We start from the raw sequence: 14,306 nt of genomic DNA, 5'->3' as shown, positions 1-14,306 counted from the left end.
CAAAGGCTTCTAGATGGGGGAGAAAACAAATTTATCCATTATTTTAGAACACTTGCTGGTTGTCTCCCTTAGCTACAGATGGGCACTACAGTATTGGAGCCCAAGATTTGAAGTCTTACATCTGAGCAGCACTTTCTGGTTAGGAACAAAATCATCAATGAGAAATAATTGTCTAAATAACTTTTTATATAGACTTAAGCCTACTGTCTGGGAAGTGTAATCCCTTGAACTCTTAAAGAAATATACTGATGACTTTACTCTTTGGTTATACTTTCCTTTTGAGTGTTTAAGACCATACATTTGGCCCAAATAAATCAATTTATTTTTACACTTAAGGTCATGTGAGGATGAGGGTACTATTCTTCAGAGTATGTTTTCTTTATATTGATCATGTTTATTGGTTTGGCTTTTAAATATTACAGCATGTTGCTTGTTCCAACTGTGTCATAATCAGGCTTTGAATTGCTGCCTTTAAAAAAGAGAGAGCCTGGCGTGGTGGTGCATGCCTTTAATCTTGGGAAGCAGAGGCAGGCATATCTCTGTGAGTTCAAGGCCAGCCTGGTCTACATAGTGAGTTCCAGGACAGCTGGGGCTACAGGGAGACCCTGGCTCAAAAAAACAAAAAAACAAACAAAAAAGATGGTATTCTGTAAATAGCTGACTTTGAATCTTCTTAATTTTCTTAACATTTGCATTTTTTTATTCCTATAATTTTTATCATTTAGCTTTATAACCATTTAAAAAATTGAATGACTCATGACTTATTTTTCTGCTTTCTTTTCTCACAAGCATGTTGAATCTAATTATACTGAGATAAGTCTTGTGACCTGCCTAAAGAGATGCACCCTTCTTCGTGTAATATTTCCATCTTAGAGGTTTTTTTAAGCAGTACTGCTTTGTAAATCATTAAATGTGTTTTAATAGCAGTGTAAGCACAGAACTTGGGGGAACTCCATTCCCTGCATTCTTTTTAAACTTACATTAATTGGGATTTTAGATAATTCTTTTGAACAAAAGTTCCTTGGTTTTAAAAATTTAAATCAAGGTGCTAGAGAGATGGCTCAGTGGTTAAGAGCACTGATTACTCTTGCAGAGGACCCGGGTTCTATTCCCAGCATCCACATGGCAGCTACGAACCGTCCTTAACTCCAGTTCCAGGGGAATCCAAAACCCTCTTCTGACCTCTCCGGCATTGCAGTACACAGGTGCACTCCCATACATGCATACAATACACTCATACACATAAAATATTTAAATTTAAATCGAGCTGGCCTGGTAGTGCAGGCCTTTAATCCCAGTGCTTGGAAGGCAGAGGCAGGGGGAATCTCTCTGAGATCTACATAGTGAGTTCCAGAACAGCAGGGGCTACCAGGAGACCCTGTCTTAAAAAAGACCAAGGGGATAGGCTGGGTGTGGCGCACGCCTTTAGTCCCAGCACTTGGGAGGCAGAAGCAGGCAGATCTTTGTGAGTTCAAGGCCAGCCAGGTCTACATAGTGAGTTCCAGGCCAGCTGGTGCTACAGGAGACCATGCCTCAAAAAGACCACCGCCCCCAAAAAGAAAAGACCAAGGGGGCAGGAAAAAAAAACAAATTAAAAAAATTATTGTAAGGAGTACACATTGTTTCATGCGTTGAGTAATGCCTGACAATTCACTTAAGTCTTCCATGCTTAAGTACCCTTTTGTTATTGATGTGCAGTTATAATTAGAGACATAATTAGAATTTATGTAGTTTTGAATGGATTTTAGAAACACAGCAATAATCAGTGAGATTCCTTGAAATTTATTGGTTCCTCTTTAAAGGAATCCTTAAACTAAAAATTTGATTTTTGACTTACAAAGTTGTTCTTTGGGATAAAGAATGTTTCCAGCTCCAGCATACACGAGAGGAAGAACGACAAACCTGCCCAACTCAGGCAATCATTGGCACCTAATGGGACTGGACGACTTGGACTGTGTTGCTTACAATCTCCTTGCCCTTGCAGCTTCTTTGTCCTTCCTCCCTTAATATCCAGATGGAAGAGAACTTTTGCTTTCTATCTCCATAGTAGATCCTGAGCCCAAGTCTGACAAAGTAGAAGGAGCAGTTAGTCTCTGCCATAGTTCTAGATTTTGGATGGTTATGTGTGAACTTTGAAGAGAAAACTCAGCTCCTACTTTCTGGGTCAGGTGTAGATAGGTGTTAGCCATTGTTACATAGAATGGAAGTTTTTAGTCTAACTCATCACATGTTGCCCTTTATATATTATGTTTGAGTTCATTTCATTTTACTTTGTTCGTGTTGAGACAAGGTCTCCTGTTAGCCCTAGACAGCTTTGAATTTGCTAGGTAGCTGAGGCTAACCGTGAACTGATCTTCCTGCATCTACCTCTCAAGTGCTGGGATTACAAAGTTCCCTGTGGTGTGAACTGAGCTTCTGTGAAATGAAATCTTTGCAATAAGCAAATGATTAAAAAACAAAACAACAACAACAACAACAAAAAAAAAACACAGGAAAGAAAGCCTGTGAAATTTGGAGGCCTTCAGAGATAAGTTTCCGAGTCATTGCCTAAATATTGAGATGCCAGCATTTGTTCTTTGGAGGGATGTGGAACTATATTGAGAATGGGAGCACACACCTGCCTTGACTGCTAAGTATATCTATCTCAACAGCTCACCTGTATTAGAATTTTTATGTGTGTATTCATCGGTCTTGGTTTTAGCAGCAGTATTTTCCCCCTTGTTGCTAGGGATTGAACTCATGTTGTTAATGAGTTCTTTTTCATTATTATCACTAGTCGCTTTTATTTTTTTATTACTTTTAAAAGGTCAGCAGAAAACTTGAATGGTGTTTATTTCTGAGTATGCTATCAAGGAAGAAGCAGGACATCATTATTCCTTTTTATTGTTTTGCAAGTAAAGATACAGAAAATTTCTTGGTAAAGAAATCTTACCTGTGCTTACTTAATGCATGGTACTGAACCAAGGCTTTACCCTCAACACTGTTAAAAAAGCAGGGCCAGCCCAGTGGAAGTAGTTGTGTGAACAGCAGGTTTGGATGGATGGTCCTTCAGCCAGCTTGCCTCTGGCCTGCTTCTGATGACCTTGCTTTTGTGACTGTTCTGAGGTTAGCTTGGACCCAGGAACTATGCTCATTGATACCTTTGGCACATGGAAATGAAGTTTAAAACCAAGGCCAACAGCCCAATTTTTTAAAAACAATTAGACCACATGAGGTGAGGTGAGTTTTATTGTTGTTGGCTGGTTGCCTTTTATTGTTTTGGTTTTTTCCTGTTTGTTTTTTCTTCAGGTAATTTTAGCTTTGGGGGACCTCAAAAATGGATTTATTATAGGGAGGAGTTTGGAGAATGTGAAACAAGTTTGTGTTTCTTCTCTGTTGGCTACTGCTTATCGTCATGAATCTGACACACTATTTATCTGACAATGCACTTAGTACTGCTTCGCCAGGGAAAATCACACAAAACGAGCCTGGTGCATCAGCACTTTCATTGTGTGCTGGGCTGAGCCTCCCTTCACATGGTCACATCCCCATTTTAATCCAATATTCCCTTTCCCTGCCCCTTCCCCAGACCTGCCTCTTTCTGTGGCACTTACTGCTGGTTTCCCTGAGCTCCGTTTCCACTTTGTGTTTTTTGTGGGGCCCAGGAAGCTAAAGCTGTGTGTATTTGTGGATCAGACAAGTGCAGCAAGTTTATATCATTGGCTTCTGAAGGGGAGAGTGAGGTGATGGCTGCGTTTAAGTTGGATTTCCTTCCAGAAATGATGGTGGATCATTGCTCTTTGAATTCCAGTCCCGTGTAAGTATTTTTGTTGTCTAATTTTTATCATAAACAGAGGGAACTGGGCTGTTATTACTGTTAATTTGGTGAAACAGGTCCCTATCCTTAAAAGAGAGAAGAAGAAAAATTAGACAAAGCCTAAATCTAAATTCTCTCATGCCATTATATTCTATTTAGTCTAATTCTATCTCATAACTGGTAATTTCCTCCAGGATGTAACTAGGTTCTTTGCACAAGGGTGCACTTGATATGTGACCAGCAATATCAGCTCAAGTGTGCTGGCTCTAATCTCGTCAAACTGTAGAGTGTTTTCCCATGTCACAGATTCCCAGGTGTTTTTTAAACTGGCTTTATTGCTTTGGGCTGGGTATGCAATGTTAAACAATCTTTTGGGAATCAAGTATTTTGTTTTATCATTGCTTTTGTTTATTTGTTTTGAGACAGGGTGTCTTGTAACCCAGGTTGGTCTGGAACTCTCTATATAGCTGAAGATGACCTTGAACTTCTGATGCTCCTACTTCCACTTGTTGAGTGCTGAGATTAAATGCATGAGCCACCAAGCCCAGTTGGATCTGCTGGAGAGAGAACCCAGGGTCTCATGCATTTTAGGCAAACACCCTACCAACTGAGCTATATCCCCAGCTCCTATTTTTACTTTTTGAGACAGGGTCGTACTATATAGCCCAGATTGACTTTATGATCTGCCTGCCTCAGCTACCAAGGTGCTAGACTTACAGACATTTACTACCATGTCCCACTACTATTGTTTTTAACTGTCATATTCTTAAGCTTCTATCACAGAGGAAACCGATAGTTACAGTATTTTGTATTGCATATTGTGTATTGTTTTGGCATACAAAGTATAGTTCTGGTTTTTAATTCTCCAAATCCAATTGAAAGTACAGTTCAGAATATAATTTCAGGAATAGCAGATTATCCTCCATGATAAGAAAAAAAAATTTTTTTTGACCAATTTCCATCAGCAGTTTGCTCAAATAGACTGGATACAGGAATGAGAAACCTCGTTAACCTATGATGCTGTACAGGAACTGCATTGTACACAGCAAAAAAAATTTAACTTGGCTGAGTTTTGTGGCTATAGGGAACCTCGCTTATATACTTCATAGAGAAGGACCCATTTCCAACCCCTGATTTCAGTTAAAAACTGAATTCTGTAGTATTTCAGTCACTTTAACCAAATGACCCTAGTTCCACTCAACTTTAACCAAGTTCAAAATATCTTGGAGCATCAAGTAAGTAAGCCTTAGGTTTTTGAAAGCCAATAATGTTAAATGATAGAATGCTCCCTGGATGCTAAGTGTTATTTAAGTCCTTGGGGTTAGGCCTCCCTGTTCTCATCACACCCCTGAAATAGACATGACAGCTATAAATAATGGAAATACTTTGTGCAGTTTGGGGGAGTTTCCAGGTTAACCATCCTTTTAAATTGGATTCTAAGCCTTCTTTACAATCCCCCCCTCAAACAGTAATTTAGATGTGCCTTTTTAGGACAGGTCTTTACTTACCAAAATGGTGTTTTAGTTAAAAAGTCAATTTACAGTAAGTATTACTATCATGATTTAGTGCACAACAAAAATTGTACCCATATACCCAGATATATGGTTGCTAAAATAGGAGTTTATGGCTCAAAATATCTTTGCGTTCTATCAGTTTCTTTCTGTGCGTTGCTACTGCCTAGCGTTGAACCTTGCAGTATATTTCTCTGCTTTTCTTTTTTCTTTCTGCCTTCTTTTTGTGCTAGAGATTGAACCCTGGATCTTTAGCTTGCTGAGCAAACAGATATTCTACCACTGAGCTGTTCGGCAGCCTTCCAGCTTCTTTCCTTTTCCTTTCTCTTCTCCTTTCCTTGCCTTTCCCTTTTTCCTTTTCTCCTTCTGCTCTCCCCTCCCCTCTTCCCTCCCTTCCTTTCCCTTCCTTCTTCTTCCTCTCTGACAGGGTCTCATATATCCCAGGCTGGTCTCTTAACCGGCTGTATCGCTAAGGCTGACCCTGAACTCCTCCTGGTCTTCTTGCCTCCACCTCCTGAGTGCTGGGACTACAGGTGTATGCTCTCCACTTCGGTTTATGCAGTGCAGGGATCAAACCCAGGACTTCCAAGCACTCTCCAGCCTAGTGTTTTCTTATCTTTTAAGAGGCTGAACTAACCAACTGTGAAGTCTGGACAATGAACTACTGCATGAACATCACCTAGAACTTAAAAATCCAGATTAATTCTTAAGCTAGAGTATGGTTTAAGACTGTATTTTAAGTATAATGTATAGTTTTTATGTACATTGAACTTTGAGACAAATGGATTTAATGTAGGTATGCTGAATTAAATCAGAGTGATTGTCATGTCATTTTTTTTTTCAAGGTCATTTGCATCTGTTTAGTCATCCATTTTTACCACAGCTTTATAAGCCTAACTGTGCTTTGGCTATTGTCCTTGTTGTAAATGAGGAACTCTTGAAAGAGGTCATGATTTGCTTGCCTGAAGATAATTGATGTCTACCTTGGACCTAAAATACTTTTTCCTTCCCCACTAGACTAGGTTCATTGAGCAGTTTATGTACTTTCAAGTCCTCAGAGCCACTTGTATAGGAATGATACACCTAAATACCATGAGAGAGAGAGAGAGAGAGAGAGAGAGAGAGAGAGAGAGAGAGAGAGACAGACAGACAGACAGACAGACAGTCGGTGGGTGTGGTTGGTGGTGTTGGAGATTGAACCCAGGACTTGTGTGTGCTAGATAAGCACTCAGTGGCTGAGCTGCATTCCCAGCCCCAAAAGAATTCTTAGAAATGTGTGCTTGCTGCTTTTGAGCTCTTAGTCACCCTTCTTTTTACTCTTCACTGAAGTAATGCTTTTAAATGGAGGTTAAATTGGTGATTTGTGACTAAAATGATTTTGCCCAGGAATACGATCAAGCAGTGTATTATTTTTCAAAAAGTTTTTTTTTCTTTTGGTCTTTTTGAGGCAGGGTCTCTCTGTAGCCCCAGCTGGCCTGGAACTCACTATATGGACCAGGATGGCCTGGAACTCGCAGAGATCCCCCTGCCTCTGCCTCCCAAGTGCTGGGATTAAAGGCATGCGCCACCATGCTCGGCCAAAACAACTTCCAAAAAATGTTTTTAAAAATTTTTTATTATTTTTATTTTATGTGTATGCGTGTATTGCATTTAGATAAGTGCACCTGTGTTGTGCAGTGCCCACGGAGGTCAGAAGAGGCTGTCGGATCCTTTGGGACTGGAGTTAAAGGACAGTTGTTAGCTGCCATGTGGGTGCTGGGATTTGAACCTGGGTCTTCTGCAAGAACAACCAGTATTCTTAACAGCTGAGCCATCTCTCCAGCACCCCCCCCCCCTTTTTTTTAAACAACAGAGAGGTAGCAAAAGAGCTCTGAAAGCTCCACAAACCTGGAGGCCCTAGTTCCTATTACTGTAATCAATGATCTTGATTTTACTATGGTCACCACGAAGCCTCCTACTGGTTCTTCCTTCTTTTTGCTTACACTTTAGGATATGGTGTTCTCTAAGTATTAAGCCTTATGCTTCTAGCTCTCCTATTGATTACACCCTTTTCTGGGCTTTTCTGTTTGTCAGAACTCTACATCTCCTAAATGCCTTGATTCTAAAATCTCTCTATTGGCCATCTCTGTCTGATATCTTGTTACAAAAAGGCAGTTCTCCTGCACTAGAACCAGGAGTTAATTCTCTCGTTATATCCTTGGAATTCACTCAGACTCCAAGTCCTAGTGGATCATGCCCCAAAATGAGAATGGACCCAAATCATGATAGTAACTTTATACGGAATCCTCTGATCCTGTTAATTGCCGAGTTCTTACCACCCCTACTCCACCCCCTAGAAATAAATCTTCTAGATTAATTCCAGGACTCTCCCCCCCTCCCCATTTCACTGTGAATTTCACTGTGCAGCCCTGACTGACCTGGAACTGAGAAATCCATCTACCCACTTCTGCCTCCAGAGCACTGAGATTAAAGATATGCACTACCATACCTGGCCTTATTTATATTTTTGAGACAGGGTCTGGCTATGTAGCCAAGGCTGTCCTCAAACTCATGATGTGTCTGTCCTGCTGAGATTACAGGTGTGCATGGTGGCAGCTGCTTTGCCAAATATTTTATTTTATTTTATTTTATTTTTATGTTTTGGTCTTACTGAGACAAGGCCAAATATCTTTTTTTAAATATTATTTTTATATGTGTATGAATGTATTGCCTGCGTGTATCTAAGTGTACCCATGTAGTGTAGTGCCTTGAGGAGGTCAGAAGAGTGTGTCAAATTTCCCTGGAACAGGAGTTATAGACAGTTGTTAGCTGCCATGTGGGTACTGGGACTCAAACCCAGGTCCGTTGCAAGAACAGCCACTGCTTTCAACTGCTGAGCCATCTCTCCAGCCCCACCAAATATCTTTAAAAGAAAAATCTGATCATTGTTTTGTTTTAAAACAGCAGAGTATGGTATGCTATAATCCCTGCATTTGGGAGCTATAGCCAGAGAGGATCAAGAGTTCAAGGGCAACCTGGGCTACATGAGACCCTGTCTCAAAAAGAAGGAAGGATCTTGGAATAAAGTCCAAGCTTTACACTGTATCACAGAAAGTCCATCATCTAGGTCTCTCTAACCTCTCTTTATTTTTCTTGATTCCAAATCATTTCTTTTTCCTCTTTTTGTGGAGAGGGGGACGGGGATTGTTGTCTGCCTCTCAACTTTCTCAAGTTCATTTTCTTGCTTTCTAATGGTCTCTCCTCTCCCATCTGTTCTCAGTCCATCATCCTTAGGCTTTCAGTCTTTCATGCTGTGTATCACTTTCCCCAGGTGCCTAGTGTAGTCATCTTAAATCCCTGTTCCCCTTCTCCCCAAAAAGTAGAATCCTATTAGCCACACCCTTCACAGAATTTTTAAAGCTTCTCAATGACTTGTGGAGTATTGTAGGTATTTCCACTTGTTCAGTCAGTGCCTCCAGGGCAGATACTGCTTAGTTCTTCATAAACCATAGAGTGGAGGGGGAGGGTGACTCCATAGAAAGAGCATGAGAATTTCTTTTTCCTTTTTTCTTCTTTCTTAATCTCCTTTTCTTTCCTTTTTTTTTTTTTTTTTTTTTGTGATGGGGGCAGAGAATGGGAGGAAATAATTACAGAATAAAATTTCCAGACATGTTCGCCAAATCTCCTGGAAGAATACTTGAAAAGCAGATTGTTAGTTGTGCTAACAGATTGCTGGCTGGTGACTTAGAAACCTGTATTGATAGCTTTTTTCTAGTACCTAATGACAGATTTCCCTTTATCTGTCATTACTTCCTTACAGCATTTTCTGTCTTGTTCTCCCTAGTGAATACCTGGTAAGTAACTCAGACCTCTTTTTCTAGGCTCTTTCTGCTCACCCTTTTCCCTAGCACAGTATGTAAGCCGGGGGAACCCAGTGAGACTGGGTTATGGCTAGAATTTGGAATGTAACAAGGGTTTATTCCTGTTGAAGAGGTAGATGGATTGGTGTCTGGAATTCTTCTATTTGTATAATGAACCAATCAACAAATTGACAGGTGAGTGAGAAAATGAATAATGAAAGGTTGCAGAAATTACTGGGAGGGCATTATGTTCATGTGCGCAAGTGCGTGTGTGCTTACCTTTGCGGTGGGTGCTTGTAGAGGTTGATGTTGGGTTCTCTTTCTCCACCTTATTCTTGAGACAGGGTCTCCTGCTCATCCTGGAACTCACTGTTTCAGCTAGGCTGACTCACCAGTGAGCTTCTGGAATCCATCTTTGTCTCCAGCACAGCACTGGGGGTGACAGGAGCTCCCACCATGCCTGGCTTTTTACATGGGCCTGGGGATCTGGACTGAGGTCCTCACTGAGTCATTGGCCTGGTACCCTCTTCTACTTTGTGGTGTTGAGGTTTAAACCCTGCTTTTTAGCATGCTAGACAAGTACTGTACCTTGAGCCACTAGCACTCAGGTGGGTTTTTTTCTTTGTTTTTGCTTTTTGGTGGTGCCGGGTACGGTACCTGGTACCTTATGAATGCCAGGTGAGCACCCTACTGCTGAACTGCATCCTCAGCCCCAGGTGACTTTTTTATACAATAATTATTTGACATTCGGGACAAAATGCATACTGAAAGAACATGTGCAGAAAGGAGGACAAAAAGACACTGCTGCTCATTCTTTCACATCAATGGCAGCTGAGAAAGTTTGTAACTAATTTTAAGTGTATATGGCTGCGCATGTGATTACTTTTTTTTTTTTTTTTTTCCGGCCTTTTTGAGACAGGGTCCCCCTGTAGCCCCAGCTGTCCTGGAACTCACTGTGTAGACCAGGCTGGCCTTGAACTCACAGAGATCCACCTGCCTCTGCCTCCTGAGTGCTGGGATTAAAGGTGTGTGCCACCACGCCCAGCGTTTGCTTCTTTTTTAGTCTCTAGCTGACATTGTCAGTTTTTTAGACTCTACTTCTATGAGCTCCAAAGAAATAGCTCATTTTTCTTTTTCTTTTATTTTTACTATTTATTTATTTATTTATTGTTTGTACACACATCTGTGGAAGTCAGAAGTCAACTTTCAAGAGTTGTTTTCGATCTCCTTCCACCATATAGGTTCCAGGGATTGAACTGGGTCCTCCTGCTTGACAGCAAGTGCCTTTATCTGCTGAGCCATCTAACCTCCCCCACACCCTTTACCTTTTTTATTACATTTCTTATTTTGTGTTTGTATGTGTATGGGTACATGTGGAAGTCATAGAGTAACTTGTGAGGGTTGTTGGCTCTCTACTTTTTACTGTGAGAGTTCTGGGGGCTTAAATTCTGGTTGGTGGCAAGAGCCTTTAACCACTGAGTCATTTCACCAGCCTCTTTTTTCTTTTTGGTCTTTTTGGGATAAGGTCTCCCTGTAGCCTCAGCTGGCCTGGAACTCACTATGCAGACCAGACTGGTCTTGATCTCACAGAGATCTGCCTGCCCTTGCCTCTTGAGTGCTGGGACTATAGGCGTGCACCACCACACCCAGTCCACCAGCCTTTTTTTTCGGGGGGGGGGGTTGTCTTTTGTTTTTTTGAGACAGGGTCTTCTTGTAGCCTCAGCTGTCCTGGAACTCACTATGTAGACCAGGCTGGCCTTGAACTCACAGAGATCCACCTGCCTCTGCCTCCCAAGTGCTGGGATTAAAGGCGTGTGCCACCACGCCCAGCTTGAAAAAATTTTTTTGAAAGAATATTTATTATTTTTATTTTATGTGTATTGCCTGCATGTATGTGAGTGCACCTGTGTCATGCAGTGCCTCGGAGGTCAGAAGAGGGCTGCGGAGTCGTAACTGCCATGTGGGTGCTGGGAATCAAACCTGGGTCCTCTGTAAGAGCAGTCAGTGCTCTTAACCACTGAGCCATCTCTCCAGCCCCTTGAAAAAAATTTTGATTGCATTTATTTATGTCTGTACATGTGCCATGGTATGCCTGTGACGGTCAGAGTACAACTTGGAATTCGTTCTCTCCTTTTAACATGAGCGTTCTGGGTGACTGAACTCAAGTTAGTGGCAAGTGCCTTTACCATTGAGCCATTTTGTCAGACTGTTTTTGCCTGGCTAGTAGCCTGCTTAAATTATTTTTTAAATTTTATTTATTGATTGATTGATTGATTGATTGATTGATTGATTGATTGTGTGTGCGTATTTGTGGCGTGTTTATGTGGCGGTCAGAGGATAATTTGTGGGAGTCAGTTTTCTCCTTCTAACATGTGGGCTCCAGGTATGGAACTCAAGTTGTCAGGCATGTCATCGAAGGTTTTCTACCACTGAGCCATCTCACTGTAGCTCCAGCTGGCCTGGACCTCCCTATGTAGACCAGGATGGCCTTGAACTCACAAAGATTGTCTACTTCTGTCTCCCGAGTGTTGAGATTAAAAGTGTGCACCACCACTCCCAGCTTAGCCCATCCTTTTTATTTTTATTACTATTTCTTTTTCTTTTTGAACTTTTAATTTTTTATTTTAATTTTATGTGTACGAATGTTTTGCCTGCCTCTGTAAGTGCACCTGTGTTATGCAGTGCCCACAGAAGAGGGCATTGGATCCCCTGGAACTGGAGTTATTGACAGTTGTTACCTGCCATGTGGATGCTAGGATTCAAATGCCAGTCTTCTTCAAGAACAGCCAGTGCTCTTAACTGCTAAGCCATCTCTCCAGTCCCCCCTCGCCTTTTTTTTTTCTATCTTAAAAAAATAAGTTAGCATGCAAACAGGTGGATTTTATTACAGCATTCTCATACGTGTATACCATTATGTTTTCGTATTCATAATTCTAAGCTTTGGTTCCTCACCAATATATACCATGTCTAAAAGTGTGCTCATCTATATAAGTGCCTAGTATTTATGGGAGGAAGTAATTAGTGTATGATTCCAGCTGCACGATTACCACAGCATGTTGAGCCTGGCTGAGAATTTGAGGCATCTGGGTAGTGCTTCTCAAACCGTGGTGAACTACCTCATCTCTCATTCCATTATAAAATAACAGTAAAAATTAGTTCATTAAAAAACAAAATAAGATGTGAACTTTATTTAAATAGTAATAATTATTATTATTGTCACCAATTTGAACAGACTTATAACAACTCAGTCTAGTTCCTATACAAAAAGAATTTTTAAAGGTTAAGTTTGAAAGTTGCCCCTAGTCTCTTTGGGCCTCTTTTTACAAAGCACTGGTCTAGGCAATTCTTAGGGCAATTGAATTTGTATTTGAAAGGAGTAAGTTTGACTCATAAAGTAGGGGGACTTGGAAAAAAAAAATTGAGAAGGATTTTGAGCAGGTGTGCAGCAAGATAGTAGGAAGTTTGAGGAGAAACAAGTTTAAGGCCAGCCATGCTCTACAGAGTAAGCTCAAGTCTATCCTGGGCAACTTAGTGAGATCCGGTCTCCAAAAGTAAAAAGAGTCAGGAGTGGTGGTGCGTGCCTTTAAACCCAGTATTGGGGAGGCAGAGGCAGGCAGATCTCTGTGAGTTCAATGCCAGCTGTTCTACATAGTGAGTTCCAGGTCAGCGTGGGCTACAGGAGACCCTGTTTCAAAAAGACAAAGAAAAAGGAAAAAGAAGGCACAGGGGCAGGAGAGATGGCTCAGTTGTTAAGAGCATTGACTACTCTTGCAGAGGACCCAGGTTTGGTTCCCAGGAACCCACATGGCACCTAGCACCCATCAGTAACTCCAGTTCTAGGGTAGATCCAATACCCGCTTCTGATCTCTGCAGGCTTCACCCAATATAGTTGCAGTTACATAACTCAAAATGGAAAAAAAAAAAAGTAAAAAGAAAGCATACAGTGCAGTGGTAGAGTACTTGGCCCAACATGCGCAAGGCCCTAGGTTCAACCCTCCCAGTACCACCAAAAGATTTGGAGAACAAAAGAGAAAACAGTTTCCCTAAAATCCTGTCTCCACTAATTTTTTGAATAAGTTGTAATCTACCTATATTAATGATGCTTTTGCACTGAATTATGTAGAAAATTTAGAAATGGCATGCACATAGAAAAGGACAAGCCAGAGCAGCTAGTTGCTCCCAATATAATGCAGATGAATAAACCTCTGCCTTTACAGAAATAGCTGTCAGCATATCATTGAAACATAGTCTGAGTACCATTGGGGTTCTGTTCTTCCCAAGAGTAGAAATATGAATGATAAGCAGCATTTTAATATAATGCCACTAAAACTGATAAGGTTGTTAGGGGCAGGTTGTAGGGAGTGACACCCTTTGTTTCAGTAGTCATAGGAATCTTTTTTTTTTTTTTGAGACAGGGTCTCCCTGTAGCCCCAGCTGTCCTGGAACTCACTGTGTAGACCAGGCTGGCCTTGAACTCACAAAGATCCTCCTGCCTCTGCCTCCCAGAGTGCTGGGATTAAAGGCATGCACCACCATGCCATAATCTATTTTTTAAATCATGAAAGTCTGGTTTTTGCTGGGATGATAAGATTAAGTAAAAACAATTACATTATTTTTTGCAATGACCTAACATACTTCCCTTCTTTCCTCCCTACTTTTTTCTTCTTTTTCTTTTGTTGTTTTGTTGTTTTATATAGCCCGGGCTATCCTTGAATTCATGATCTTCTTGCCTCAGCCTCCCTACTGCTGGAATTACAGGTATATATTGCCATGTTCCACATAACAAATGAAAAGAAAAACCAATGAAGCAATGCATTCCAAAACTTCCTCCATTGCTCTCTACCATATGTGCCATACATGAGCATGGAAGTCAGAGGGCAATTTGCAGGAGTTGGTTCTCGCCCTCCACCATATGGGTCCTAGAAATCAAATTCAGGCCATCAAGTTTGGGAGCAAAAGCCTTAACCTGCTGAACTAACACTCTTGCCCCACATCGTTATTATTGCTACTGAACCTAGAGCTTGCCAATTGGGCTTGATAGGCAATTCCTGGGATTTTTATTTCTCCACTTCTCAGTGCTGGGGTTACAGGCATGTACTGGCATGCCTGGTGTTTTACAAGGGTGCTGAGTATCCAAATTCAGATCTTTGTGCTAACACT

At 41.1% G+C, this 14,306-nt stretch overlaps 1 protein-coding gene across 1 annotated transcript in view; it reads left to right on the top strand.

Annotated features, from left to right (window-relative positions):
- Celf1 (CUGBP Elav-like family member 1) overlaps positions 1-14,306 on the top strand; it is a 96,301-nt gene that overhangs the window by 56,794 nt on the left and 25,201 nt on the right. The window contains exon 2 of the mRNA XM_029568573.1: positions 3,645-3,796. Within this exon, the coding sequence (XP_029424433.1) occupies positions 3,726-3,796 (71 nt within the window). The 5' untranslated portion in view covers positions 3,645-3,725. The remainder of the gene's footprint in view (positions 1-3,644; positions 3,797-14,306) is intronic.

The sequence above is a fragment of the Nannospalax galili genome, unplaced genomic scaffold (assembly GCF_000622305.1).
Source record: "Nannospalax galili isolate Female #2095 unplaced genomic scaffold, S.galili_v1.0 scaffold1200, whole genome shotgun sequence".
NCBI classification, from domain to species: Eukaryota; Metazoa; Chordata; class Mammalia; order Rodentia; family Spalacidae; genus Nannospalax; species Nannospalax galili.
Note: the sequence above shows the minus strand (reverse complement) of the source record. Positions and strands in the feature narration are given on the sequence as shown.